Consider the following 26,675-nt stretch of genomic DNA (forward strand, 5'->3'; position numbering starts at 1 on the left):
GTATATAGCTTACGGAAAGCTCTTTATGGCCTCAAGCAGGTTCCTCCTGCTTGGAATGAGAAGATTGACTTGTTCCTCGAGGAGAAATTAGGGTATCGACGTTCCAAAGCCGACCCTCAGTTGTATGTATACACCTCAGGTGGAGGTTGTGTGTTGTTTGTCCTTTATGTGGACAACTTGATTGTGACAGGTGACCATACTTAGATGGTTGAGCAGATGAAGGCAACACTTCATGAGAAGTTTGAGATGATGGATATGGGACTTCTTTACTTTTTTCTAGGTCATGAGATCTATCAGACTTCGAGGGGGATCTTTCTTTCCCAACAACGGTATGTCCAGGAGCTCTTGGCTACATGTGAGCTGGAGGGATATGCAAGTCTCTTACGACTCTTATGGACCCGAATTGGAAGGCTACAAACTCATTTCGATTCTCCTTTGGCGGATGCTACCTGTTATAGGTAGTTGGTTGGTTCCTTGATTTGGCTTCCTTATACACGTGTTGACTTATGTTTTGCTGTAGGTGTGCTAGCCGGGTTCATGAGTGAACCCAAGATGGTGCATTGGTAGGTTGCTTAGAGGATTTTGCGGTTCGTATGAGGGACTCTTAATTTTGGGATCTATTATCCTGCTAGTATAGGTGCTACAGACTTGGTGTTGAGAATAGCAAATGATGCTTGTATGTATGCCCATAGAGGCTGAATAGAGATTTGCCCATAAGTGGCTTTGTATGAGAGATAGACAATGATGTATGCTCTAGGAAGAGATGTCCTAAATCCCATAAGCACAGTGAGGAAGAGTGGTACTATCCAAAAAGCTATATAAGCATGTACTTGACACTCATTTCAATGTAATGGTACTTTCATTTTGTGTCACTCAAGATTGTGTTTATGAGTCCAAGCTAATCTATCTTGGAACCTAATTCACTTGAGTTACAATCTTTCACCTCTACCATGTTCCATATAAATGATCCGCGTCCTCCATAGCTTGCATAGCTCTAGCTCTGTGTTTCTCAATATGGTATGAGAGCCATGGCACATCCATTCTCCCTCTTCTACTTCTACTACTTCTTGTTCTAGCCCTCACGGTATTGATAGTGGTTTAGCTTAGGAGTAGAATCAGTTTGATAGTGTAGGAGAGAGTGAGAGTTCTACTATTGCTAGTAGTTTCCTTAGTACCAATTAGTTTCTGCCTAATCTAGCTTTGGTTACCAACTACCATCCAAATGATCTCTCCTTTTCTTTTGCCTCCCAACCAAGGATCTCGGTAGAATATTGGAGAAGCTTGCCACTGAATCTTTGATGTCTACTGCTTTGAAAGAATCAAAGGATTCTAAAACATATTGGTTGTTGAGCACCTCAGTGATGAATTGAGGAGGAGGTTTACTAGATTTGGTGTAAGTAGTGAAAGGAAGAAAGGCATTACTACTGCACGTGTTTTTGGGAAGGATGTGCAGTTCACAGGATGGAAAATGTCTTCACTAGACGCTTGGAAGGCAATGATTGACTGTTTGCTTGAGATCTTGAAGTTGTCAAATCTAGTCATAGGCACTCTAAGCTACAATAGTACATCTGTTTACTTTGAGGATGCCAAGCTACCATTTCACTGACTGTGTTGACGTTGCCTCTGGTTGAAGAAGGAGGTCGAGGAAAAGAAGACGACGAATGCTTGCACATTAGAGGGTAGACCATTGACAAACAATATCTGTTTCTTCTCCGCTAGCCCGTGCAACTGTGGCGAAAAGCTTCGGAGCTCTGTCTGTTCGAGCACAGAAAGATCCTAAGCATCTTGTGCTTAGTGTAAGCGTCTCTAGCTGTTGATAGCACCGACTGCAACACGAGCTCCTTATCCTCCAACTTACAGTGAAAAGATCGTAGTTTTGGCCAGGGTCATGAGTTCCCTGCTCACACAGGAGAATCTCGTGGATAGTCAATGCCATCAAGTGCACAATCATAGGTGCAGGTTGCAGGTATAGATAAGCATTTTTAAATTAATGCCTTATAATCCTACTACTAAGGCTTAAAGAAGCATTTATCTTCAACCCCTATTCACACCTTTTTTCTATTCTTGAAGAGCTAGTTTACACTATTGCTCTCAAAAGTGGTCCAAGCAGCCCTATTCACACTATCCTTTGCCTCGAACTGATTTATGTAATCACCTTAAAAGGTGTTTTCATGCTTGTAATTTCCCAAAAGTTCAAAAGGGTGAAGATGTGTGGTTTTGAAAGAAGATCCAATGTCAATGTAATGTCAAGCCATATAGCCATTAAGCCAAAGCTCCAAACTCCATGTATCCAAGGCCATGATGTGCTGTCAAGCCATGTATCCCAACAAGCCCAAGAGCTATTCAAAGAGATATGTATCCATCTTGAATGCCTAAAGCACTGCAATGCACATGATAAGCCAAAAACCAATCCTATGTATTTAAGACCTATGTAATGGATTACCAAGTCATGTATGTCAAAAAGAATCTGCCATGTCAAAGCAATGTACTAGATTATATCTTTCTCATTGAGCAAAAAGATTGTGTCAAGAAAACTGGAGAAAAACGCACATACCATGCATCAACAAAAGGGATAAAGAGCACAACAAAGGAAAAGAGTCCGAAGACCAAAAGGACCTCACAAAGAAGACTAGAGCACAAGATAATGAAGAACAAGTCAAAGATGAAGAGCATAAGACCAAGATCAACAAATATTGAAGACTGGAACAGAAGACCAAGAAGATCGAGGACATCACCAAAAGAAGCCAAAGGAAGATGAAGAAGATACTTTCTGTTTTGCTGACAACAATGAATTTCCCATAGTGGATCTTGTTTCCCATAGTGGATCTTGTAAAAACCCTACCAAAAATGTAAAGTTTCAAGCCTTAACTTGTCTAGGTTGCCAAAAAGCTAGTCTCCCAGGCCATGTCATCATGTAGGGGGGGCAAAAGCTAGCAAGGGTAGAGATTCATCATTTGAGGGGGGTGTTAAGAATAGCAAATGATGCTTGTATGTATGCCCATAGAGGTTGAATGTATGCCCATAGAGACTGAATAGAGACTTGCCCATAAGTGGCTTTGTATGAGAGATAGACAATGATGTATGCTCTAGAAAGAGAGGTCCTAAATCCCATAAGCACAGTGTACTCGGATGAAGCATATTGAGATCTAGTACCATTTCATTCGGGAGAAGCTTCTAGATGAGACCATTTCCTTGGTCTATTGCAAGACATAGGACAATCTTGCAAACTTGTTTACCAAGGTGCTTCTCCAGTCTTTGCTTCGACAACACTCCAGATCCCTTAGCCTTTGCTGTGTCTAGGATTTGAGAGGGGGTGTTAGAGAGTGTGATTCCCTGGATAGGTAGGTGCAGTTTTCAGTAAGCAGTCCACGTGGCAGGAGCGCAGGCAGCAGGGCAGATGACACATGGCAGGTTGGACAGCAACACAGGTGACACGTGGCAGGCAGTCGGACAACAACAGTTGGAGAGCAGTCAGCTGCATGGTTTTTTGTGTTTTCTCCAGCCTATTTAAAGGCCCTGATTCCAGCAGTCTTGTGGGTTTTCACAGATATCAGGCTGCAAACTGCGGAGACTGCTCTCAGGGTTGATGGAGACTAAGATCTTCGAGGTGGAGACATACGCATATATTCTCTTTACACCGGTGTATATTTTTGCATCCTTATACAGCATTCTTCACTGTAGATTTTCTGTGTTTCATTGTCTCTTTCTCTCTCTCTCTTCTCTCTATGTTCACTCTTTGTCTTGGTCATTCGCTTCCGCATTGCTTCACTTTTACACCTCAAACCTCCATTTTCTCTAGGATCAAAGCAGTGGTGGTTAAAGGAGTGTATGTTAGAGCTTGTCATACTTAAACAGATCCCAAAATGCAGCAGCAGCAATGTCGATGTGTCTGATGATAACTGAGTGATCTGACATCAGTGTAGGCAGCAGATCTGAAAGTGCAGATGCTGATGGAGAAGATGATGATGTCAGTAGTAGCCGGATGGCTCCAAATGGAAGGTGACCAGCAGGACAGCCTGTGTGCAGCCCAAATGCAGTTGCGGGAGGTGAAACAGGCCTGCTGGCAGCAAAGTTGCAAATATAGGTAGTGGTTGATAATGTGCATGCTGCTTGAGGTTGATAGGATGCTGGACAACCTATATGGACTGCAAATTGCAGGGGAGAAAATTGAGGATGAAGTTGATCACTAGGTGGTAGTATGTGTAAAGAAATGCTTGAACAAAGAGAGAGCACTCAAAGTGTACGTCAAACACAATGAAAGTAGTAGAACTCAAGAAGAAGAGAGCTCGGTGTGATGAGGTGAATGAATGAATGATCAAGTTGTATGCTGGTATGATGGAATGGGCCTCAAACCTCAGTGTTTTGGATGGATTGGGGATGAGGTGAGCTGGAAATGGAGTTGGAGACACTGGTCCCAACTTCGAGAGTGTGTCATACCTCGAATGGATCCTGAAATGTAGCAAGTGGTCTTTGATGATGTTAGTGTGTAGGTGGCAGCTGTACAAGTGATTGGCTATTGTATCCTTGGACATTCTAAGAAAGAATTACTAACTGGTATTGGTCACGGTGGTCATGAAGTGACTTAGTGCGAATGTAGTAGGGTGCACTTCAGGGTTAGGGTAGCCGAGTCCTAGTTACAGGACTCAAGGCCTTATTGTACACATCATTGTGCGATCACTAGTCATGGACTTTTGGTGTGGGTTGGTGGTATGAGACGCCAACTCTTGGGATGTGTGACCCAATTTGTTGCTAGTTCCCAAGCTCGGGGAGACAGTTTGGCTTCGTGGTTGGGAGGTCTCAGGTCATTCTGATGTTCAATACTTGTATGCTTGTGGATGTAGCTTGTGTTCTTTCTCGTATGCAAGTTGGATTCTAGGTGGATGTTTTACGGGTTGATGAAAATGTAGATTACTATGGATGAAAACATCGCCACCTATCTAGATTAGGTTGGAAATTCAAGGTGACAATGGGTTGGCCTGTTGGGCAGCAAAACATAGATGAATAGTTGTTTGAAGCAAACCTCCAAGATGCAAAACGTAGATTGTGTCGCCTCTTGTATGCTATCATCTACACCAAAAGGACCTTGGGCTGCTATCACTTGCTCTTGGAGAGCTTCAAATTGCTGTCATATATTGTAGGACTGATCCTTGGTGATTGCAAATCACATCAACAGTCATTCCTTGCTTTGTAACAGCTTCTTTCTCTCTCACAATGGTTGAAATAGACTTCCAGCAGCTCTAAAAACCTTTTTTCCACTTGTATGGGCAAGTTTTGCCAAGTGGCAGCCTTCTAATCTCATTTTTCAGCATTATTTAGCTTATTAAATCAATTTTTAAAAAATTGATTTAATAATGATTCTAGTACTAAAAAATTTAACTTCGTTAGCTAATAATTAAATTGGCTAGGCCAATTTGTTGTCCAAGTATCCTTGAGCAGTTATTGACCCTTGATTGGCATTAGTCAAGTAATTAATGCCTAATCTCTAATGTCACTATTGACATTAATGGTCAATAAATTGGTCTAGGCCCAAATTTGACACCGGGTATCACCTAGTACCTGTCAAGCATAACTTATTACAACTTTTGCCTTTGGCTCCAACTAGTATCTCGGAGTCTTGGGTCCCACGTGAAATAATTAAGTTGCACTTTACTTGTGCAAGTCGCATTAGCACATTTGATTATCTTTTAATCAAATGCTAAGCAAAGTAATAAAATTTCACGTTCTCGTGATAGACCACCCCCTTGAAATGTTTGCAATTGTCCTCAATTGCACTGTATTGTACCAATGGAAAAGCATACTCCACTGGAATTTTCATAAGGCATTATAGTCACAACATTGGCCACTATTGTCCAACCATGCCATATGCCCCAAGCTTGTTGAAAATTTCCAGCCACCATATACATAAGATAAAACTAAAAATTAGTCGAGAATTGTGGCTAGAGACTCATTGGATGCATCTATAACCCTTGTTTCTCAACTGTTTAGACTTCACAACCATACTAAAGCATATTCTCAGCATAAACATGGCTGAAATTGCCAATGGCATTTACTAATATGCTCTTGTCCATGGAACTACTTGTAAACCATTAAAAGCTAAGCATAATCTAATCATAAACTGATTACTTGTTGATCTAAGAACTGATCACAAAGTGTTGCAAATGTAACCCCAAACTAATCACAAACTAATTGCAAAATCTGATAAAAAAGTACTGCCAAGACTGATCATAAAAGTGACCGTTTAGTTAAAATTGATTAGAATTTCGTCTCAAAACCAAGGCAAAAACTCATGCCAGATTGATCATAAATTGATGCATGCAATCAATTTGGGGTCACATTTGCAGCATTTTGTGATCAGTTCTCAAATTAACAAGTGATCGGTTTATGCTCAATTTTCAATGGTTTTGTTAGCAGTCATGTTTGTCATGCCTTGTCATCTCCTGCCTGTGAGCCTCAGTCTGAGTCAGATGAGGACTTTAGGAGCTCTGACTTGTCTATCACTTGTTTTGACGGAGGAGGTAGCTCATTCTAGAGCACTCAGTTTATTGCATTTCAGTGCATTTTCTCCTCCAGTCGGGATTTTATGTGCATTTCCCGGGGAAGTTTCTGCATTCTTCAGCCTGCCTCACCTGCCGGACATTGTCCACCCTTTCCGGGATTTTTCTGAGCATTCCTGGCATTTTTTCCAGCATTAAATGCTGGTCGGATCAGCATTAAATGCTGGTCGGACATATTTATGGCCTCAAATTTCAGATCGGCCAGTTTTTGGGTTTTTTGGCTATTTATAGCCATTTCCCACTTGGCAGTCAGTTGTATTATCATCTTCCCTCCTTCTTTGGCAGGTGCACACTCCGACTCCGTCATCTTCCTCCGTCTTCGGTGTTGCCGTCATCATCAGCCTGATCTGGTGCCCTCACTGACGCTTTGGGCTGTGTGCAGGGACTGATCAGTCCATTTCAGTGTATTCAGCATTCATTTCAGTCAGTGCAGATTTTCTTCCTTCATTCCCTGCTTTCTTTCTCTCCTCCTCTGTGTTGGTGTTCTTCTTCCGTTGCGCACTCTCACATGGTATCAGAGCCTGACTGAGAGCACGGAGGACCTAACCTTATGGAGAGATACCTCACCCCTCTTCTGCTGCTGTCGCCTCATCTCCAACTGCCCAGGTGGCCCCTCTAGGTGGCCATTCTTCTTGCGTTTGCTGCAGACGACTTCTCCAAAGGCTGCCACGTCATCAAACGACCCCTCCTGCTTGCGTTTACCATCAGGTGGCCCCTCTTTCAGCTGGGCGACACATCATCAAGCTGCGTTTTGCAGATCTGGTGGTCGTTTCCACTCCTGGTGGCTCATCTCCTGTTGGCGACCCACTCCCAGGCTGCGTTTTGGTGCTGGCGGCTTCTTTTCTGGTGATCTTCATCAGTTATCTTTGCGTTTTGCAGATCCAGGTGTTTGTAGGCTATCACAGCCTGTGTTTTGGTGGTTGGTGACCAGACTGCTGGTCCTACTTCGGCTTTGGCACAGTTTTCTTTGGTGTTTGGTGTTTTGCAGATTGGAAGATGTCTTCTCATCAATTTACAGGCTTTGATGACTCAGATGACGAGCTTTTGTCTCAACACTCATCTGAACGGAGGCGTGATTTCTATCACGAGGACCGTCGTCCGGAGTCTATTCCTCTTTCCCGTCCCCCTTCTATTCATGTATCTCGGCGATCCCCTTCCAGTGGGCCGACGATGCAGCCTTTGGTACCCCCTGTACAGGTACCCGTACTTCCTCAGCTGCCCAAAGAGGACCGGTTGGATGGCTCCAACTTTTCTCTATGGTCCTGCAAGGTGGAGTGTATCTTGGACTCCTTTGATCTTTGGGAGCTTGTTTCTGTTCCTATTCCCCGGCCTAAGGTGGATCCCGCAGATGGGACATCTATGGATCGTGCAGCCTTATGGGATCGGCTTAATTCTAGAGCTAGATCTTTCCTCTTTCTGAGTTTGCAGGATTCTGTTCTTGTTCATGTTCACAGGTTGAAGACTGCAGCAGACGTGTGGAGAAAGCTCGCGTCTCTCTATCAACAGAAGACGTTTGCCCACCGGATATCTCTCGAAAAGAAGTTGCGGATGCTCGCTATTGATGATAGTCCTTCCATGAAGGACCACATCAACAGATTACAGGATATGAGGGATGAGCTTGTATCCCTCGGTCGGACGATATCTTCTGAAGACATGGCTATGATTCTTTTGACTCAGCTGCCATCGCCTCGGTTTGATGTCTTCCACACCAGCCTTCTTACATCGAGGACCCGTGAGAAGCTTCTATGGGAGGAGCTATCCCCGCTTGTCTTGGAGCATGACGAGCGACTCAGAGAGGTCAGTGCTAGTGGATCCGACTCCACTAGAGCCTTTGTTGCAGGTTCGGGAGGACAGAAGAAGAAGAAGACGAAGTCAAAGGCTACGAAGAAGGACAGTTCTTCAGGCTCTGACTCAGATTCAGAGAGACCGAAGTGCCCACACTGTGGGAAAGGGACACATCCAGAGGAGAAATGTTGGAAGAAGTACCCTCATCTTCGTCCGGGAGCGAAGGGTGGATCTACATCGGAGCCTTCTTCTACCTCTACACTAGCTGTTACCCATGAGTCAGTGTTCCTTCATATCCATGCTTTGGAGGAGGATCCTTTTTCCGTGGCTGCAGTGTCTTCTGCGCAGCCTTGGTTAGTGGACAGTGGTGCTTCGAGTCATATGACTCCCCGAGGTGATTTGTTACAGGATCTCCATCCATCAGAGGGTTCAGTCACTATTGGTGACATTTTATCAGTGCCTATTAGTGGTGTTGGCACATTGCCTTTGTTTACCGACCGACCTTCGAGCTCCTTTTCACAGGCCCTACATGTTCCGGATTTGGGCCTTCCCCTCCTCTCAGTTTATGGTCTTACGAGGCTTGGCACACGAATGATCTTCACCAAGCATGCCGTTGTTATTGAGGATTCTCTTACAGGAGCTGTCTTATCTACAGGTTGGCAGGAGAGCGGGCTTTACAGGCTCCATTCCCCTTCTTTGATGCAATGTCCTCCGAGGCAGTCTATTGCTACACCCGTTCCTGCTTGTGCACCTTCTATTCCACAGGTTCCTTCCCATCCCCCACCTTCTCCTCCGGTGGTTCCCTCATACCTCCCATCCCTTTCAGAGGGGGACGATCTTGGTGATGCGGCTGTGGATTCCCTGGCCCCTAGTGTTTTAGAGGGGGATTCCCAGGATCGTGAGGAGCTCGTTCAGTGGCAATCTACATCGACGGACTTCATTGACCTTGGCATTCCTCTTGCCACCCCAGGATCCGTTTCTCCCTTGGCCTTCAGCCACATCCAGGATCTGAGAGGGGGTGTTAGCAGTCATGTTTGTCATGCCTTGTCATCTCCTGCCTGTGAGCCTCAGTGTGAGTCAGATGAGGACTTTAGGAGCTCTGACTTGTCTATCACTTGTTTTGACGGAGGAGGTAGCTCATTCTAGAGCACTCAGTTTATTGCATTTCAGTGCATTTTCTCCTCTAGTCGGGATTTTATGTGCATTTCCCAGGGCAGTTTCTGCATTCTTCAGCCTGCCTCACCTGCCGGACATTGTCCACCCTTTCTGGGATTTTTCTGAGCATTCCTGGCATTTTTACCAGCATTAAATGTTGGTCGGATCAGCATTAAATGCTGGTCGGACATATTTATGGCCTCAAATTTCAGGTCGGCCAGTTTTTGGGTTTTTTGGCTATTTATAGCCATTTCCCACTTGGCAGCCAGTTGTATTATCATCTTCCCTCCTTCTTTGGCAGGTGCACACTCCGACTCCGTCATCTTCCTCCGTCTTCGGTGCTGCCGTCGTCATCAGCCTGATCTGGTGCCCTCACTGACGCTTTGGGCTGCGTGCAGGGACTGATCAGTCCATTTCAGTGTATTCAGCATTCATTTCAGTCAGTGCAGATTTTCTTCCTTCATTCCCTGCTTTCTCTCTCTCCTCCTCTGTGTTCGTGTTCTTCTTCCGTTGCGCACTCTCACAGGTTTATAGTTGGTTCCATGGATAACAGCTTGTTAATAAATGCCATTGATAGTTTCAGCTGTGGCTTATGCTGAATTAACGATTTTCTATGGTTGATATTTAGAGTAGTAAAGAAATATGAGTTATGGATGCATCCAATGGCTTTCTAGCAATAATTTTGGATTGTTTCTCAGTTTTATTTGATATTTACGATTGGAGCTTGGCTAGAAAATTTTAACAGGTTTGGGACATACAGCATGGTTAGATAATGTTGAGCTAAAAATGCATTAGCTTTACTTAAACAGCCCGAAAACTTGCTTAATTAATCAAGAAACCTTGTTTATTTAAAAGAACGCGATCGTAGAGAGTTTTTGTGTCCCATAAGTACAAACCCATTTGGAGGGCCAAAACTTTCTATAAATACGTATGCTGCCCTCCATTCAACCCTTAATCTCGTTTTTGTAGATTTCAGGTATTTCAGCTTGCGACCCACACCCCATTCGCGGAGGACATCTCAGTCGAAGCTGTCCATTGCTGTCTACATTAGTTGGTGCCTAATTTCCAGACCTCTTCATGTAGTTTGGAGCTAATCCCATCTAGGCGAATACTGTTCTTGCACATACTTGCTGTCGTACTGCCTGCCATATCATTTGCAGCCTGCATTTGGTAGTTTTCTCTCTCCTCTAGCTGTCCCCTAGCTTTTGCATGTTGTCGCTAGGCTGTCCAGCTTGCATTTGGCAGTTTTCTCGCTCTTGTAACTGTCGCCAGCTCCTGCAGGCTGTCCTGCCTGCGTTTATTAGTCTTTCTCTCTCCTCACTACCGTTTGTATCAGATTCAGCTTCTCATTGTTGTGTTTGCTGGTGTTCGACATTTGGAGGCTGCCTTGCTGTGATTCGGAATCCGTTCAGAGTACGACACACTCTCCAACTCATTACCCTTGCCTTGATCCTCGAGACATAGGAGTTCGAGGTTCAGTATTTATTGATTGCATAGTGTGTTTGTTGCATGAGCATTATATATTCAATAGTTATATCACTTCAGTTGTTTATTGTGTTCATTGTCTCTGAGTTACCCTAACCCTAACTGTGTTCTTTTATCAATCTGTGCTTTGTCATACGATTGTTATTTGTGCTTTTGTGTCAGAGTATTTCTTTACATGATATCAGAGCCTGGTACTCTCTAAGAAACCTAGGCCTTTGATCCAAAAGCTATCCGCAAGAAGCAAGAATAACAGTAGGTTCAAATGACCCTGAACACATCAACACCAATTCAGTCTCTAGAACAACCTATGTTGAGAACCGAGCGAGAGTGGTCAGAACAGCTTGCTCCACAAAGTTTCGACATGGTGGAAGACACTTCTAACCACATAGAAAGAAAAGCTATACAAGCTGTCCAATGAAGAATATAATGTGATCATGGACTATAGATGAAAGAAGATTGAGGAGCTTGGCCCTTTAAGAGAAGCTACTCAATGAAGGTATGCATGAATTTCTCTCTTCAGATGTTGCACATAAATCTGATGATATTGCAGGGCTGTTGAGACCTCCTTTAGGAATGGGCCCCCCTATTGGAGAAAGAGATTCGGAGTATGTTCCATTCTTTCATTCTCTTCTATCCACTTTGGTGCAAGGTACTTTAGATTCATCTTTTGTTTCTTCGTCTTTTACTTCTTCTGCTTTGCAATATACTGGTAGAAATCGTGAGGAAGATAGAGTATAATCCATTGACTACGGAAAAGGTTCTCTTGAGGACCAATTTTTATATGTTAACACACGTCGTGGAGATTATACGAAAAAGCGAGGTACCTCTTCATCTACCCTTCCTTCTTTTCAATCTACTTCTCAAAATTAGAATGAATTTGGTGTTTCTATTTCTACATTGCATGGTGCATCATCATCATTATTTCATTTTCAATCGTTAAATGGTAAAAATGAACTAAATGCGTATGCACCTTTCACACTAAAAATTCAAAATCCATCCATTCCACCACATTCTTCCGTAGCTTCTCCGCTTCCTTTCACACCATTTACATTCCCCTATCAAACACCTCATGTTGCACATCACGCCGCACCAGGGGGTTATGGAAACATAGGTATCGCCTTTAGGACCTCATCCTTTCCTGAGTTCGGTAGTATTCCACATTCTTTTCACACTTTCGGGATCATTGCAGTTTGGGTATTCCCCCTAGTCTCTCCCAAGTGTGGATCAGTTGTACCACATCTTGTCTCTATAGCATTACCTAGTCACCTCCATTGGCACCTTATGGAAACATTCATGTTCCGATGCCTTCGCATCAATGGGCACTCATTGACACTTCCAGCCTATTTCTGCCTATCCACCTTTTTCTCCTCATTCCCTATCAGACATACCCATCACCATCATCTTACCCTCCACCTCCATCTTATTCCACTTTCCCGACACCTCATCGTTCCGGCTCATCTTTTACCAAGTATGCTTTCAATGATAAGACTCGTTTTAACGGGTCAAACTTTACCATTTGGTTGAATTTGATAAGACATGTCATTGACTCCTGGAACCTATGGGATCTTGTGCAGGGTTTGGAATCCCAACCCGATTCTGCACTTGTTCCATACGAGGTTGTTTGCTCACGAAAGGCTAGAAATGCCTCTGCTATTGTCGAGCTAATGCAGAGCTTATTGTTTTAGTTTCACTCTCAGCTTTACCATTTTGACTTAGTGTCAAAACGATGGGCACACTTGATTGACCGCTATGCGGCTCGGGATAGAACCCTTCGTATAAATCTTGACCATGAGCTCCAACTCTTTAAAATCACAGACTGGGATGACTTGAAAGTCAAGTTGGTTGAGTATCGGCGACTTCTTGCCGAATTCTCCACTATGGGAACTCCCAAGTGCTCTGATGATCAAGTCACATTGTTTCTGAATAAACTTTCTGTCACGGGGACGTGAAATTTTGAGATGCTTTAATCTTGCTAGTAACATTTGATTAAGTTACTAATCAAATGTGCAAGGTTGTTTAGCACATGTGATGCACATGGTAGTTATTTCATGGGAACGGGCCAAGGACCCTGAGGATGCAGTGGGTGTTAAAGGCAAAAGTTGTGTTAAGTTATGCCAACTGGGTTTTGGTGGTCAGTTGATTCTAGGTTGGACCCTAGAACAATTGTTTGGCCATTAAGTGTCAGTGGTGACACTAGGGACTAGCATTAATTAATTAATTAATGCTAGTCTAAGGTCAACAGAGGTTGGGAACCGCTCCAAGTTGCAAATGGCCTAGCCAATTTCATTACAGATGGGCATGTTTAATTTTGGGCAGGGTCAAAAGGGCTGAAATTAATTTTCAGAATTAATTAATTCTGAAAAATTATTTTAATGACTGAAAATGCATTAGGAAGGCTGCCACTTGGCAAAACTTTCCCATGCAACTAGGGAGAAGGCTGTTGGAGGGTGGTGGAAGTTGAACGGCAGCCATTCGGAGCTTGGTGGAGGGAGAGGAGGCGATCAGATTTGGCTCTGAGAGGCAACGACGAGTGATCGCGTGCCACGATAGGATAGGGGGCATCAGGTTTTCTCTTCTGCCTCAAGAGAGGCGGCGGTAGGAGAGGAGGGCTCGCCAGTTGAGCTTCCATTAGAGCAAGTCCTGGGTGAAAATCAAGGGGCAATTTGCCCGAATGCTTTGCTGATTATTGGAACAACAAGGGGCTTTTGAATCAGCCAAGGAGATTGTGAAATCTCAGCTTGTAATTTATCCATCAGCAATGGAAATTAAAGAAATACCGAAAGGGGCGCCATTTTGGGGTCAACAGGGTGTCCACTATCCAAGTTTATGAAGGTAAAGTGAGCATTTTAGTTTATGTTTATTTGCTAATTGCTGTAATTAAGTGCTTAATCAAGTTAAACCACCCTATCCGAGAAGGAAGGCTGGTTTCACTTTCCAGGAAATACTTCAATTTTGTGGAAGGTATAGTTTCAAAGTCTACCATGTCTACTTTTTATGAATTTGAGTGCCAGCTGTTGTGTTACGTACGATTGTTTGATCAATTTCATATGAACTCTTCCTTAGAGGGGGCTCTTGTTGCTCATTCTCAGAAGGGGCAACAAGGGAAGGGCAAACAAAATCAAACCTCCACTCAAAATTAAAACCAAACTCAATCCGGGAAATCCCAAGGAAACTCCCAATCACAACTCAAACAAGGGTAGTTGAATGTAGCTAAAAAGAATAGGTATTGTCAACATTGTTAAAAGGTTGGTCATTTTGACAACAACTATCGCTCAAAGACTAGAGACAACACCCAAATCTAAGTTTCAGATCCCCTCCCCTGAGTTAGGCAACCCCTAGCAGGGGGGATAGAGTGATGGCAAGGGGCAGTTTAAAGGTCAGATTCATATTGCCATTGTTGAGCCATCTCAGTCGACAACGTTCTCAACTCCAGAGGGCTTGTCTGACTGGTTTGCAGAGGCCCATATCGTCTCCATAGAGACAACAGATGCGAGTCTCGTCCACATCAGCGAGTTGCTTCTCGACAAGGTTACTGCAAAGGCCCACTCGTCTTACAGCCAAGCACTTTAGCTCTTGTTTGGATTGTGGATAGTGGAGCTACATATCATGACTCCTATAGAGGACATTTTCCGTACCGAGCCCTTGCAGCTGGGCAGGTCCGCATAGGAAACAACTCCTTGGTCAAGATTTAGGCTCAAGGTAGCGTCAGTTTTGCCACTGACAAGGGTCTTGATCTGTCTTCATTGGACAATGTCTACCATGTCCCCCAACTTGGGGTGAACTTGTTATCTATTCAGCAGCTTTTCCAGTTGGGGCGAGCAGTTTTCTTTACAGCGACCACAGTCTCTTAGGCTGGTTTAGTGATTGCTCGCAGTGAGGCACAGTCTAATGGCCTTGACCACACGACTCACTTTCTGATTGAGCCAACAGCCAAGGACTCCGTGTTCCACAGCTTCCAGGCATTAGCCACATCTCGGGAGCCTATGAAAAATGAGCGTCTTTCGCACTTTCGCTTAGGGCATATTGGTTATGACTCTCTTTATGAGTTATCCTGCCGTGAGCTAGTTGAGGGTCTTCCCTATCTAAAAATCGCTTGAGATGTTTATAAAGCTTGTCAGCTCGTGTTGAATATGTGAGGCAAAAAAAAAAACGGTGGGCTTAGCAAGATAAGCAAAGCAAGCAAGCAAGGGTAGGGAAACTGCCTTTAGGAGAACTGCCATGTGTTATGCTATGAATATGGTGGATCCTAGAGTCGACCACTCCAAAAGACCAAAAAGGGATAAATGCGCACAGATGCATGTTGACATGAACAAAATGCCAATGCATAGGGTAATGCAAAGGGAGATGCAGGATGTCATGCTCATGCAATATGCTATGCAATGGTGCCACTGGGACAGTTCCCTCGCAAGGGAAGTGTTCACTTGGTGCCCTTTTACAATCAGGTCATCCTGATAGTGCGGATGAAGTTACAAATGCCCATAATACAATACAAAAGAATAAGTGAATGTAATGTCTAGAAAACTGTAAGCAGCATCATTGTCATGATCAAGAGTAGGAGCTGCCCTCTCTCAAACTAGAAGGGAAAGCAAGAGAGAAGCACCCTCTCCCCGTCAAGATGAAGAAGTAGGGGAGGGTGTATCCAAGCCGTTCTTGGGTAGCAGGTACTGAAGAATCGGCCGGTTGACCGCCGGTTGACCGCCTTGGTCAAGATATCTGCATAATTATCTGATGAAGGCACAAACTCTAGGCGAATAGTGCCTAGCTCAACGTGCTCTCTGGAAAAGTGGAAGTGGACTCCCACATGCTGTGTTTATGGTGTGATGATCGGATTGTCTGCAAGGGCAATGGCACTCTGGTTGTCGCAGTAGACAACAGTGGGAGAGTCACATGGAAAATGAAGCGTTGCCAGTAAACTCCTCAGATAGATGGCCTCGGTGGTGCCATCGAAGAGAGCCCGGTACTCAGCCTCGGCCGTGGAAGCCGCCACCATCTCTTGCTTACGGCTTGACCAAGAAATGGGAGCCGTGCCCAAGGTAAAGAGGTAGCCGCCATGGGAATGCCGGGTGTCAGGATCTCCTACCCAATCAGAATCAGTGTACCCCTGCAAAGATAAACCAGAACCATATGTCAAGCTATAAGAAAAAGTACACCGCAATAACGCACCACACGAAGACATGCAATCCAATGTGACATCCTAGGTGCTGTGAAATACTGACTGAGTATGCTAATTGAGTACGCTAAATCTAGCCTAGTGTGAATTAACCAAAGAAGTTTTCCTACAACAGAACAATAGGTGTGTGCATCGAAGGGCTGTCCTAGGGTATCCTTCGACAAGTGGACAGTAGGATCAATAGGCGTGGCCACTGGCCGTGTCTGATCCGAAGTGTACTGTTCTATAAGTTGAAGTGCGTACTTCTGCTGTGACACAAAAATACATCCACCAGAACGAACTACCTCCATCCCCAAAAAATAAGACAACAAACCAAGGTCTGTCATTTCAAATGTAGCTTTAAGCTTAGCCTTAATTTCCGCTATGGCAGCAGAATCTGAACCTGTGATTAGTAAGTCATCAACATATAGCAGGATATAGCTAACCCCCTCTGGAGTGGATCGAACATATAAGTTCGGGTCATAAGGGGTAGAATGGTATCCATGAGTCTGTAAGAACTCAACCATTCTATGGAACCAAGACCGCGGCGCTTGCTTCAGCCCATAAAGAGCTTTCTGCAAGCGGAATACCGTATCCCTGGGGTTCCCTGAGGGAAAGCCCGGTAGCTGCTCCACATTGACTTCCTCCTCCAAGTATCCATTCAGGAAGGCACTCTTGACATCCATCTGATGTATCGGCCAGCCGTGGTGAGCGGCGAGTGCGAGTAGCAACCGAAAGGAAGTCAACCGTGCAATAGGGGCAAAGGTCTCTTTATAATCAATGCCGTGCTTCTGTTGAAACCCTTGCACTACAAGGCGAGCCTTGTACTTATCTAAAGTCCCATCAGCTTTTAGCTTTGTCCAAAAAATCCACTTTGTTGTCCCGATGACTTTCTTGTGGCTCGGACGATCCACCAATGTCCAAGTCTCATTTCGGTCAATACTCTCTAGCTCCCTTTCCATGGCCTCTCGCCATTGAGGGTGTTGAAGAGCCTCCTGCTAGGTATTCGGCTCAGAATGCGCTATGTAATTAGCTGTAAACAGCGATGCAAATGATGCCTGAGGAGCAAGCCGGGTAGATCTTCTAGGTCCCTCCGGAGTGGAATCCGGTGGTAGGATCCCCGAATCCCGCATGGTCTGCTAGTACTAGCAAGGTAACGGGTCTCGCGAAGGGGGCTTGGGAGGTGAAGAAACTGCGGGAATGTCAGGAGCCGGAAAGTAGACCAGGCTCAGTAGGCACGATCTTTGATGATGTGGAAGAAGAAAGTGGATCGGAATCTGATGTAGAAGACTGCACAATATCCCTCTCGTCAAAGACGACATGCCGCTTAACGATCACCTTGTTTGTCCAAGGATTGAACAAACGATAGGCTTTCGCTTCAGAGGAATATCCCACAAAAATAAGGAGATCAGCTCGGGGAGTAAGCTTTCCTATCTTGTCATCAGGCGTGTGTGTGTATGCACGACACCCGAAGTCTCTGAAATGGGAAATAACAGGTCGAGAGTCAAAAAATGTCTCATACGGGGTCTTTTGAGGAAGAGCCACAGTCAGGCACCGGTTGAGGATGTACACTGAAGTGTTAACAGCCTCGACCCAAAGGTGCTCAGGAAGCTCTGCTGCGAACAGCATAGAGCGTGCCACTTTCATGACTGTGCGGTTTCTATGCTCTACGACTCGATTCTGAGAGGGGGAGTTGGTAGAGGTGAGCTGGTGAGAAATGCCATGCTTCTGTAGAAACTTGGAAAACTCCTGGGAGATAAACTCACCACTGCTAAGCCTAAAATAAGCATGTTTTGGGGCTGTTTAAGTGGCGAAGTGCATTTCTTAGCACAACAAATCTTACACTCTTGTACTTTATATATATTATCTAAACCTAAAGTGGTACACTTGTCATTGTATCAAAATACTGATTGTGTTGTACTTTCACTCCTACTGCTCACTCTTCCTACTCTTTTTGCACTCAATCTGCGTAGCAAATGTGCTTCGTCCGGGCATGGAATACGGGATTCCGTACGAAGGCAATGCAACTCTTATTGTCGCACCGCAGAAGAGTAGGACGAGTCTGGGCGCAGCCAAGCTGCTCCAACAATCTCCGAAGCCACACTACCTCACATGTGGTGGAAGATGCAGCCAGATACTCCGCCTCAATAGAAGAAAGGGCTACCGTGGGCTGCTTCTTGCTACTCCAAGAGATAACACTTGTATCCAAGATAAAATAGTAGCCTGTAGTAGACCGTCAGTGGTCCATATCTCCAGCCCAATCCGAGTCACTCCAACCTGCAAGAACTAGATCGGAAGCATCTATACCTGTGGGATAAGAAATCCCTAAGTCAGAGGTCCCCCTCAAATACCGAAGAATCCTCAGGGTAGCCTGCCAATGCACCTATTTGGGTTCTGTCATGAACCCTGCCAAAAGACCCACAACAAAACAAAGATCAACAGGAGTGTTGAGAAGCCAAATCAAGGATCCAATCAACTGACGGTAGCGTGAAGCATCCATCACGGGAGAGTTTGAGTGTGAAGTGGCCTTCCAATTTGGATCTATAGGAGTAGTAATGGGCCGACAAGTCTCCATCTCAAAAGTCACCAAGAGCTCCTGAATGTACCTCTGCTGAGAGATGAAAATCCCCCTCTGAGACTGATAAATCTCGTGACCCAAGAAGAAATGAAGAAGCCCCAAATCCCTCATCTTGAATGCCTGATGTAAAGTTGTCTTGGTCTCTCGAACCTTCTGTGCATGATCTCTTGTCAAAATCAAATTATCAACATACAATACAAACAACACATGACCAACCTTGGAAGTGTGCACATAAAGTTGTGGATCAGCCTTGGAGCGCCGATATCCCAACTTTGACTGAAGAAACGAGTCAATCTTCTCGTTCCATGCACGTGGAGCCTGCTTGAGGCCATACAAGGCCTTCTTCAACCCGTAAACTTTTCCATCCGAGGATCCAAAGCCAGGAGTTTGCTCAATATAGATCTCCTCCTACAAGTCACTATTCAGAAAGGCTGACTTCACATCCAAATGATAAACAAGCCATCTCCTATGTCCAGCCAAGGCTAGAACAACTCGAATAGTCGCCATACGAGTAGTGGGGGCAAAAGTATCATGGAAATCAATGCCGGGGCGCTGAGCAAAACCTTTAGCAACAAGGAGAGCCTTGTGCTTGTCCAAAGAACCATTGCTAAGGTACTTGGTCTTGAAGACCCACTTGATACCAATTACCTTCTTGTGAGAGGGACGAGGCACAAGAGACCAAGTGCCATTCCTCTCACTAGCCTCCAACTCGGCTTCCATGGTCTTCCGCCAATGATCAAGACTGCAAAGTCTCCTTCATTGAAGTGGGCTCTCGATCCTGCATAACACGTGTCAGTAAACAATAGTTGGAGCAGAAAAGCTCTGAAGAATATGCTTGGTTTCTCCGTGACCTCTGCGGTCCATCCTGTGGTTCCCACTCCTCAGGGACCCCCTCAATCCCTGAATCTCGGAGGGTGTCACGGGCCCAACGAGGAGGGGGTCGAACCTCTCCCCGTCGCTCTCCATCTGCTGAAGACTCAAGGACATCCACTAGCGGAAGCTCCTCGAAGGGTGGCCAGTGGAAGAGAAGACTCGGAATCCCAAGAAGAATCTCCATCAAGAGGCTTTTTCCAAATAAACTATTTCGGGAGCCCAATTCTCCCCTGGATCTCCAAGAATGGGGTGCTCCTCACCCCCCTTTGTGGCCAGTACTTCCACGAACCGCACATCTCGGCTCGTGTAGACATCCCGCTTAACGGGATCAAACAAATGATAACCTTGGGATTGGGAGCTATAGCCAACAAAAACCTGTTGTCGGGAAGCGGCCTCGAACTTATTACGTTGCGTCTTCGAAATGTGCACATAAGCGTCACACCCAAAGATCCTGAAATAAGAGATATCAGGCTTAGTCCCGAAGTAAGCCTCAAAAGGTGTCATCCTGTCAATGGCCGAAGTGGGAGATCGATTAAGAATGTGAACTGCGGTAGCCACTGCCTCTGCCCACAGAAACTGAGATGTTTGTCGGTGCTCCATCATGGTGCGTGCCATCTCGATCACACTTCGGTTCTTCTGCTCCAAAATGCCATTCTCTTGGGGAGTATTGGTGTTAGCAAATTCTTGGTGAATGCCCCTATCTGCACAAAAACGAGCAAACTCATTAGACATAAATTCACCTCCCTTGTCTGAACGCAAGGTCTTCAATTGCCGGCCAAAACGGTTCTCCTAAAAAAGAAGCCAATCCTTGAAATGAGAGAAAACCTCCAACTTCAAAGTCAAGAAATAGACCCAAGTCATCCTGCTTTAGTCATCTACAATCAACATGAAGTACAAGCTCCCCTTCAGGGACTCGGTCCTTATCGGGCCACAAAGATCCGTCGATACAAGCTCCATGGGTGAAGTAGACCTCCTAGAAGCTTTGTTGGGAATTGCATCCCGATGGAGTTTCCCAGGAATGAAGGAGACACATGGCTGATGGCTCACCACTATGTCCGGCGAGCCTCGGACAAAGGACCCTCGTGACGCCTTCCGAAGGTACTCGTAGTTCAGGTGGCCAAACCGAGCATGCCATAGCTTGGACTGTGTCTAAGAAGTAAGAAGAAGAGAAGTAAGAGTTGAAGAAGACTTTAATTTGTAGACTCCATTCTCCTCATACCCTGTAGAGAGAACCTTCCTCGATCCACGATCAAGGACTCGAACAATATTACTGTCAAACTCCACCAAGAGGCCAAGAGCACAAATCTTATGAACCGAAAGTAAATGATACCCCAATCTTGGCACATGCAACACCTCAGAGGTGTGGGTACCACCACGTCCATCTGGAATAAGCTGCATCTCACCCCGCACAGCAATAGACACAGAAGAGCTGTCTCCAATGAGAATCTACCCACGCAAAGGTCGCAAATGGGCAACACCAACGGAAGGAGTCATGTGTCGTGAGGCACCATTGTCCACAATCCACTCGAGCTTGGGGAGCTGTCATCGCAGCATCAGAAGTTATCGGTGTAGAGTCCTTAATGACTACTAAGTGTAGAAAAGCAGTTGATGAGGGTGCAGCCACCTCTCCAGAGTCCTTTGTGTCCTTCTTCTTGGTATCCTTCTTGTCTTTGTCGGGGCAATCCTTCTTTCAGTGACTGGTCTTGCCACAAATATGGCAAGTTGATTCCTTCTCCTTGTCCTTTTTGGATTTGTTGTCCTCCTTCTTTTTCTTTTGGTCCTTCCCCTTTTTTTGAGAGGCTTGACCAACCAATGTCTCCGATTCGGAAGCATTTTGTCCCTTCAATTGTTCCTCCTGGTCCAAGACCATAGGAACCAACTCTTCTCACTGAAGAGTCGACTCCCGCCCTAAAGCAATAAGAGCGGAATAAAAAGTACCCAATCGTGGCGGCAACTGGGATAGTAAAGTGATCGCCATGTCTTCGGAGGAAATAGGCTTCCCCGCATTTTGAACCTGCATCTGAAGCTGCTGAAGCTTGTTGATGTGTTCCCAAAGCGAAGAAGACTTATTCACAGACAAAGTCCGCATCTGCACCTCCAAAGAAACCCTCTTCATCAGGGTCATCCGGTTGTACATTTGATCGAGCTCCAGCCATATCTCACGAGCCACCGTCAAGTGCTCGATATGAGCTACCACGGCTGTGGAGCAAGACAAACAGAAAAGATCGAATCTTGGCATTCAGTTTGTCCCAATGAGACTGGGCCTTGGTCAACTCCGCACGAGCATTGGAAGAGAGTTTGGACTCATCCCTCACCGAGGGCATGTTAATCTCCTCCATCACCAGTTTCGCCAAATCATAAGACTCTAAAATGGCCAACATCATCACCCGCCAAATGCGGTAATTGTCACCATCAAGCTTTTGATCCGTTGGAAGAGTGGGTAGGACAGGCACCTTTCTGTCCATGATTGCCTGGAACTCCAAATCAGTCTCTGTAGACATGGTAACCTGCAATACCTGTACAAACGCAAAAGCAGCCCCCTCTAACTGTGAAAATGCAGCCTTCCAGGCCTCTGCTGCCCAAACCTTCTTCACCTGCCGGAGGCGATGAAAAAGTAAAATCTGCAATGGAAGGCCTCAAACGCAGCCTTCCTCCCCTTCGAACAGCAATGACCTGCAGCAAATTCACCAATTAGACTCCTTTCCCGCACGCCCACGCTTGCTTCAGCCTTGATCCGATGGGCAGCCCTCCCACTCGCCTTCGAATCCTGGAAACGTAACCTTGTGTCGCGCTGAAATCTCTTCTTTAGACAGGTTCAGCCCTTAGTCAGTCCATCTTCACCGCTCTGATACCATGTCAGAGTGTAGCGATGCGGAAGCGTAGGACAAAGACTGAGAGAGTGAATACAGAGAGAAGAGAGAGAGAGAGAAAAGGAGACAGTGTAAACGCAGAAATTCTGCGGTGTAGTATGCTGTACAAGAGTGCAGAAATACGCAAGGGGGCAGAGGAAATATCTGCGTATGTCTCTGACTTGATGACCTCGATCTCCTTCAGCCCGAGCACAGTCTGTCTCAGCCAACAGATCTTCAAGATCAGAATCTGAAATCACTGAAGAGTGAATAATAAAGTGTGCCACAAGAACCGGCTATAAATAGCCAAAAAATAATAAAAAAACATGATCAAGTCGGCTGCATTTAATGCAGCCGACAGCAAAAATCTGGTTGACTGTGCAGTCCGACTGCACTGCTGATGTGGCACTGATGATGTGGCACCTCCTTTGCCGTATTGCACTGACTATCCAGGAAATGATTGGCTAACACCAAGCCCCACACCATATTGGAGGTCTCTCTCTTTATTTGGAATGAGCTCTTATGCTGAAATTTTAGTGACATGCTTTGTACTTTCCTATCTATCTCTTATCCAAGAAGCACTTTCTACTTAGCTTGATCTAATACAAGCACTAAAGAAGAAAATCAGCTAGTTTCTCGGAGATTGCAAAAATCAAGGTTTCGAAACCCTAATTTTCAGAATTACAGTAGATTAGCCCCTTTGTATATGGTTCAGGCACTCGGTGCCTGTGGTTTGTTTCAATAAATTTCTGTAAAGGAGGGGCCGATTCCCCTCTCAATGTGGTGTCAACTCTCTCTCTCTCTCTTTTAATTTTCATGGTGATAATTGATTGAGTTGGTTAAGTTCAAAGTATTGTCATTCTCACGTTCTTCCCTGTGCTTACACATAACACCAACGCATACCATGGTGTGGTTGAGATGGTCTAAAGACCTAGACTCCAAATGTGGTGATTACGAGATGTTAGACAAATGACTCTTTGAGTCCTCCTTAACTGCTGTGGCTTTTAGGGTTATTCAAATTTCACACCTAGTTACCTAGTGGCCAATGTTGTGGGTGCCCATCTCGTATGCCCAAGTGACAAGGATGTTTCTGCTTGAGTTTATACTTAACTTGCCACTCTTTCACAATTTAACTTGTAGTGCTTGGGTGTGACACATGTTTGTCAATGGACTAAGGTACAATTTGATCTTCCAAACAAAGCGAGCCAATTTGGTCATCGAACCAAAATGGAATGGAAAGATGAATAGCAAGCACTATCATGGAGCAATCAAGTTGAAGGCACAACAATCGTATCCCATCACTTCCCGAACCATAGGCATCATAATATACCACCCAACAATGGAGACTTTGATGTAATCTTAGAGCAAGAGTTACAGGTGCACCTATAGAACTAAATCAAGTGTTGGAGAACAAAACATAGAACCAATGCTGTGATATTTGAGTATCGTGAAGTGTTTAGTTCGGTTGTATCTATGGTATTGCCATTCTTAGAATACAGTTTTGCATCATGTTTGACAGTCACAATGTGTTAGGAAGTTCCACAAGTTCAGCTTGCTTTTTCAAGGTCTAAATTTGTCATATGACTAGTGAGGGGTGTAAAGAAACTGTAGGGTTTGCAAGGAGAACCACAATTTGTAGGCAGGCACTGACATAGAACTTAGAAACACAGAAGATGAATGAAATAATGAATCATGCTCAATGCTGAAACAATGGGAAGATCCTCAGGGTTCCATGTCTCTCAGACTGGCACTGAAGTGAGCAGAGTCTAGTCAATGACACTGATCAGAGCTTGGAGATGACTGCACTGGCCTGCTGATCAAGCAGCAGCAGTTGTATATGAGGGCACTTTGTGGAGGGAGCGAAACACAGTCCTTTAGGCATGGGGATGTCAGACAGACGCTGGGTGAAGGCCAGCATTAGAAGCAGGGGGGCAAAGATGATGTCAACACAATGGCTAGGGGCTCGAGGCTGTTTAACTGGTGAGAATAAAATAGATATTGCTCAGTGACCTCAGAATCTTTGAATAATGACCAACAGACAGTAAAAAGGTAGGGTGGCCAGTCTACTGATCAGAACACAGCAAAAAAGATGTTGCCTGCTGGAGTAGGTTCTCCTAACTGCAAAACAGGTCCTGCATATTGATGATGTTGCACATGGAGGTCAGAGTGCCACCAAAATGCACAGGAGCAGTTTCCAGCAAGAAGGGAACCTCCAAAACAGGTCATGATCAGCCCCAATGATGCTTCCACACTGTGGGCCTGGTTGCCAGAGGAGGTAGATGAATGCAAGGCTGATGAAGATGGTTGCCAAGTTGGGGCAGCACATGAGAAGCCTTCATGAACTATGATGTCCTCTGTATTGGGGTGTGTACAGCAGTAGAGAGTGTCGAGGAGTGAATGATCGGATGAAGAATGTTTTTTTTTTTTGTTTTTGTTTTGGGGGGGCAGGCAGGGATAAGAAAGCCTACACATGCCTATTTTATAGGGGTTTTGGAGCATTTATCCTACCATGTGAAATAAGTGCCAAAAATACAAATAAAGCCTTTTTGGGACTGTTAATGGAGACCGATTAGGAGCTAATGCAGTGCAATAAATGTTACTGCATTGATTGACTTTGGTTGGTCAACAAGGGCAAATGCACCATTTTTGAATCCTACAAATATTGGGATTACCTGCCTAGTGAAGGCAAAGACAAACAATTTTCATATTATGTACATTTTAGAATATTGTCTGACCTTGCATATGAATGAATATAAGCAAACGAGCAAGCAAACAAACAGAGGCTTGAGGTTTTTAAACTCATGAAACACTGTTCAGCATTTGATGACTGTATAAATGTAATGCTGCAAAAGTATGGGTGTGTTCAGCTTCATGCTTCTTGTGAATCTTCTTTTTCACATTTGATTTGTTGAATGCCTATGCAGGTTAAAGTTCAGGAGCCTTTGTCGGGACAAGGTGCTAAAGTTGTTGCTGTCCCTCTTAACAAGGTACTCCAGGCTTTCGTTTACAAATGAAAGTGTCCCTGTGTGCTTCTTGAAGCTTCTTATTTTTTACACATGGAAGTAATCTGAATGTCATGAAGCTTTACATTGCAGGTATACAAGCTAAATGCGGAAGGGATTGCATTTAGATTTTTACCAGATCCGCAGCAAGTAAAAAATGCTCTACAGGTTTGTGCCGCAATCCAGGTTGGAACATAGAGCACAACAAGAGTGTTTGGCTACTTGATTTTGTATTCAGCTAGACTTTATTAGCTAAACTCCTGTAGCTCAAGGATCAAGGCAAGGGTAGTGAGTTGGAGAGTGTGTTGTACTCCGAACGGATCCCGAATGGTAGCAAGGTAGCCTAGAGATGTCGAACACTAGCAAATGCAGCCAAGGAAGGCTGGATCTGATGCAGACGGTAGTGCAGGACAGAGAAAGACTAAAAACGCTGGTGAGGAGAGAGAAAATAGTGAATGCTGTTGGGAGGAGAGAGAAAACAGCAATGACAGGCTGAGGAGAGAGAAAGCAACAAACACAAGCTGCAAGAGAGAAAAAAGCAGTGGCAAGTTGAGGAGATGATGGCGACAGTTGGAGGAGAGAGAAAATCTGCAAGGCGGCACCTGGGGCTTGCAAACGCAGAAGTATGCTGATGTGGCAGGCTGTATCATAGTTGGATGACCGACAGTAGTAGTTGCCTGGCTGGAAACAGCAGCAAAATGATGACGAGGGTTGGAAACAGGCTCTAGATGAGTGAAGATTGCAATAGATAGCTTGGACTGCAATGTTCTCCATGAATGGGGTGTGGGTAGCAAGCCGAAAACACTTGAAGCTTGCAAAAATGAGATTAAGGCTAAATGGAGGGCAGCAACATAAGTATTTATAGAAAGTTTGGGCCCTCCCAAGTGGGTTTGTGCGTATGGGATACTAACACTCTCTAGGAACGCATTTCTTTTAAATAGACAATGTTTCTTCCTTAATTAAGCATGTTTTGGGGTTGTTTAAGTGAAGCTAATGCATTTTTAGCTCAACACCTCCCCCTTCTAGCAATATGCTCTTTCCCTATTTTTCCCTCTCTAATTTCATATTCAAATTTCAAGCTCAACTTTCAAGCTCTTGATTCTCAAACTCTCTCTCCTCAGGCTCTCTATCCTCACTCCCTCAAGCGCTCCTTTGCCATATTTCCATCCTATCTCCACTTTTAAGCTCTCCATTGGCCTCTCTATCCTCAAGCTCTTAATATGTAAACTCTTGGTATAAAGTCTC

General features: G+C 44.8%; 1 protein-coding gene across 2 annotated transcripts in view; it reads left to right on the forward strand.

Annotated features, from left to right (window-relative positions):
* Positions 1–26,675, forward strand: part of LOC148032688 (protein TIC 22, chloroplastic-like) — a 116,713-nt gene that overhangs the window by 5,107 nt on the left and 84,931 nt on the right. For both annotated transcript variants that reach the window (XM_087683317.1, XM_087683316.1), the window contains exons 2-3: positions 25,353–25,415; positions 25,524–25,598. In XM_087683317.1, the coding sequence (XP_087539443.1) occupies positions 25,353–25,415; positions 25,524–25,598 (138 nt within the window). The remainder of the gene's footprint in view (positions 1–25,352; positions 25,416–25,523; positions 25,599–26,675) is intronic.

The sequence above is a fragment of the Lygodium microphyllum genome, chromosome 8, assembly GCF_053477565.2.
Source record: "Lygodium microphyllum isolate KBCC chromosome 8, Lygodium_microphyllum_v1.1.10, whole genome shotgun sequence".
Lineage (NCBI taxonomy): Eukaryota > Viridiplantae > Streptophyta > Polypodiopsida > Schizaeales > Lygodiaceae > Lygodium > Lygodium microphyllum.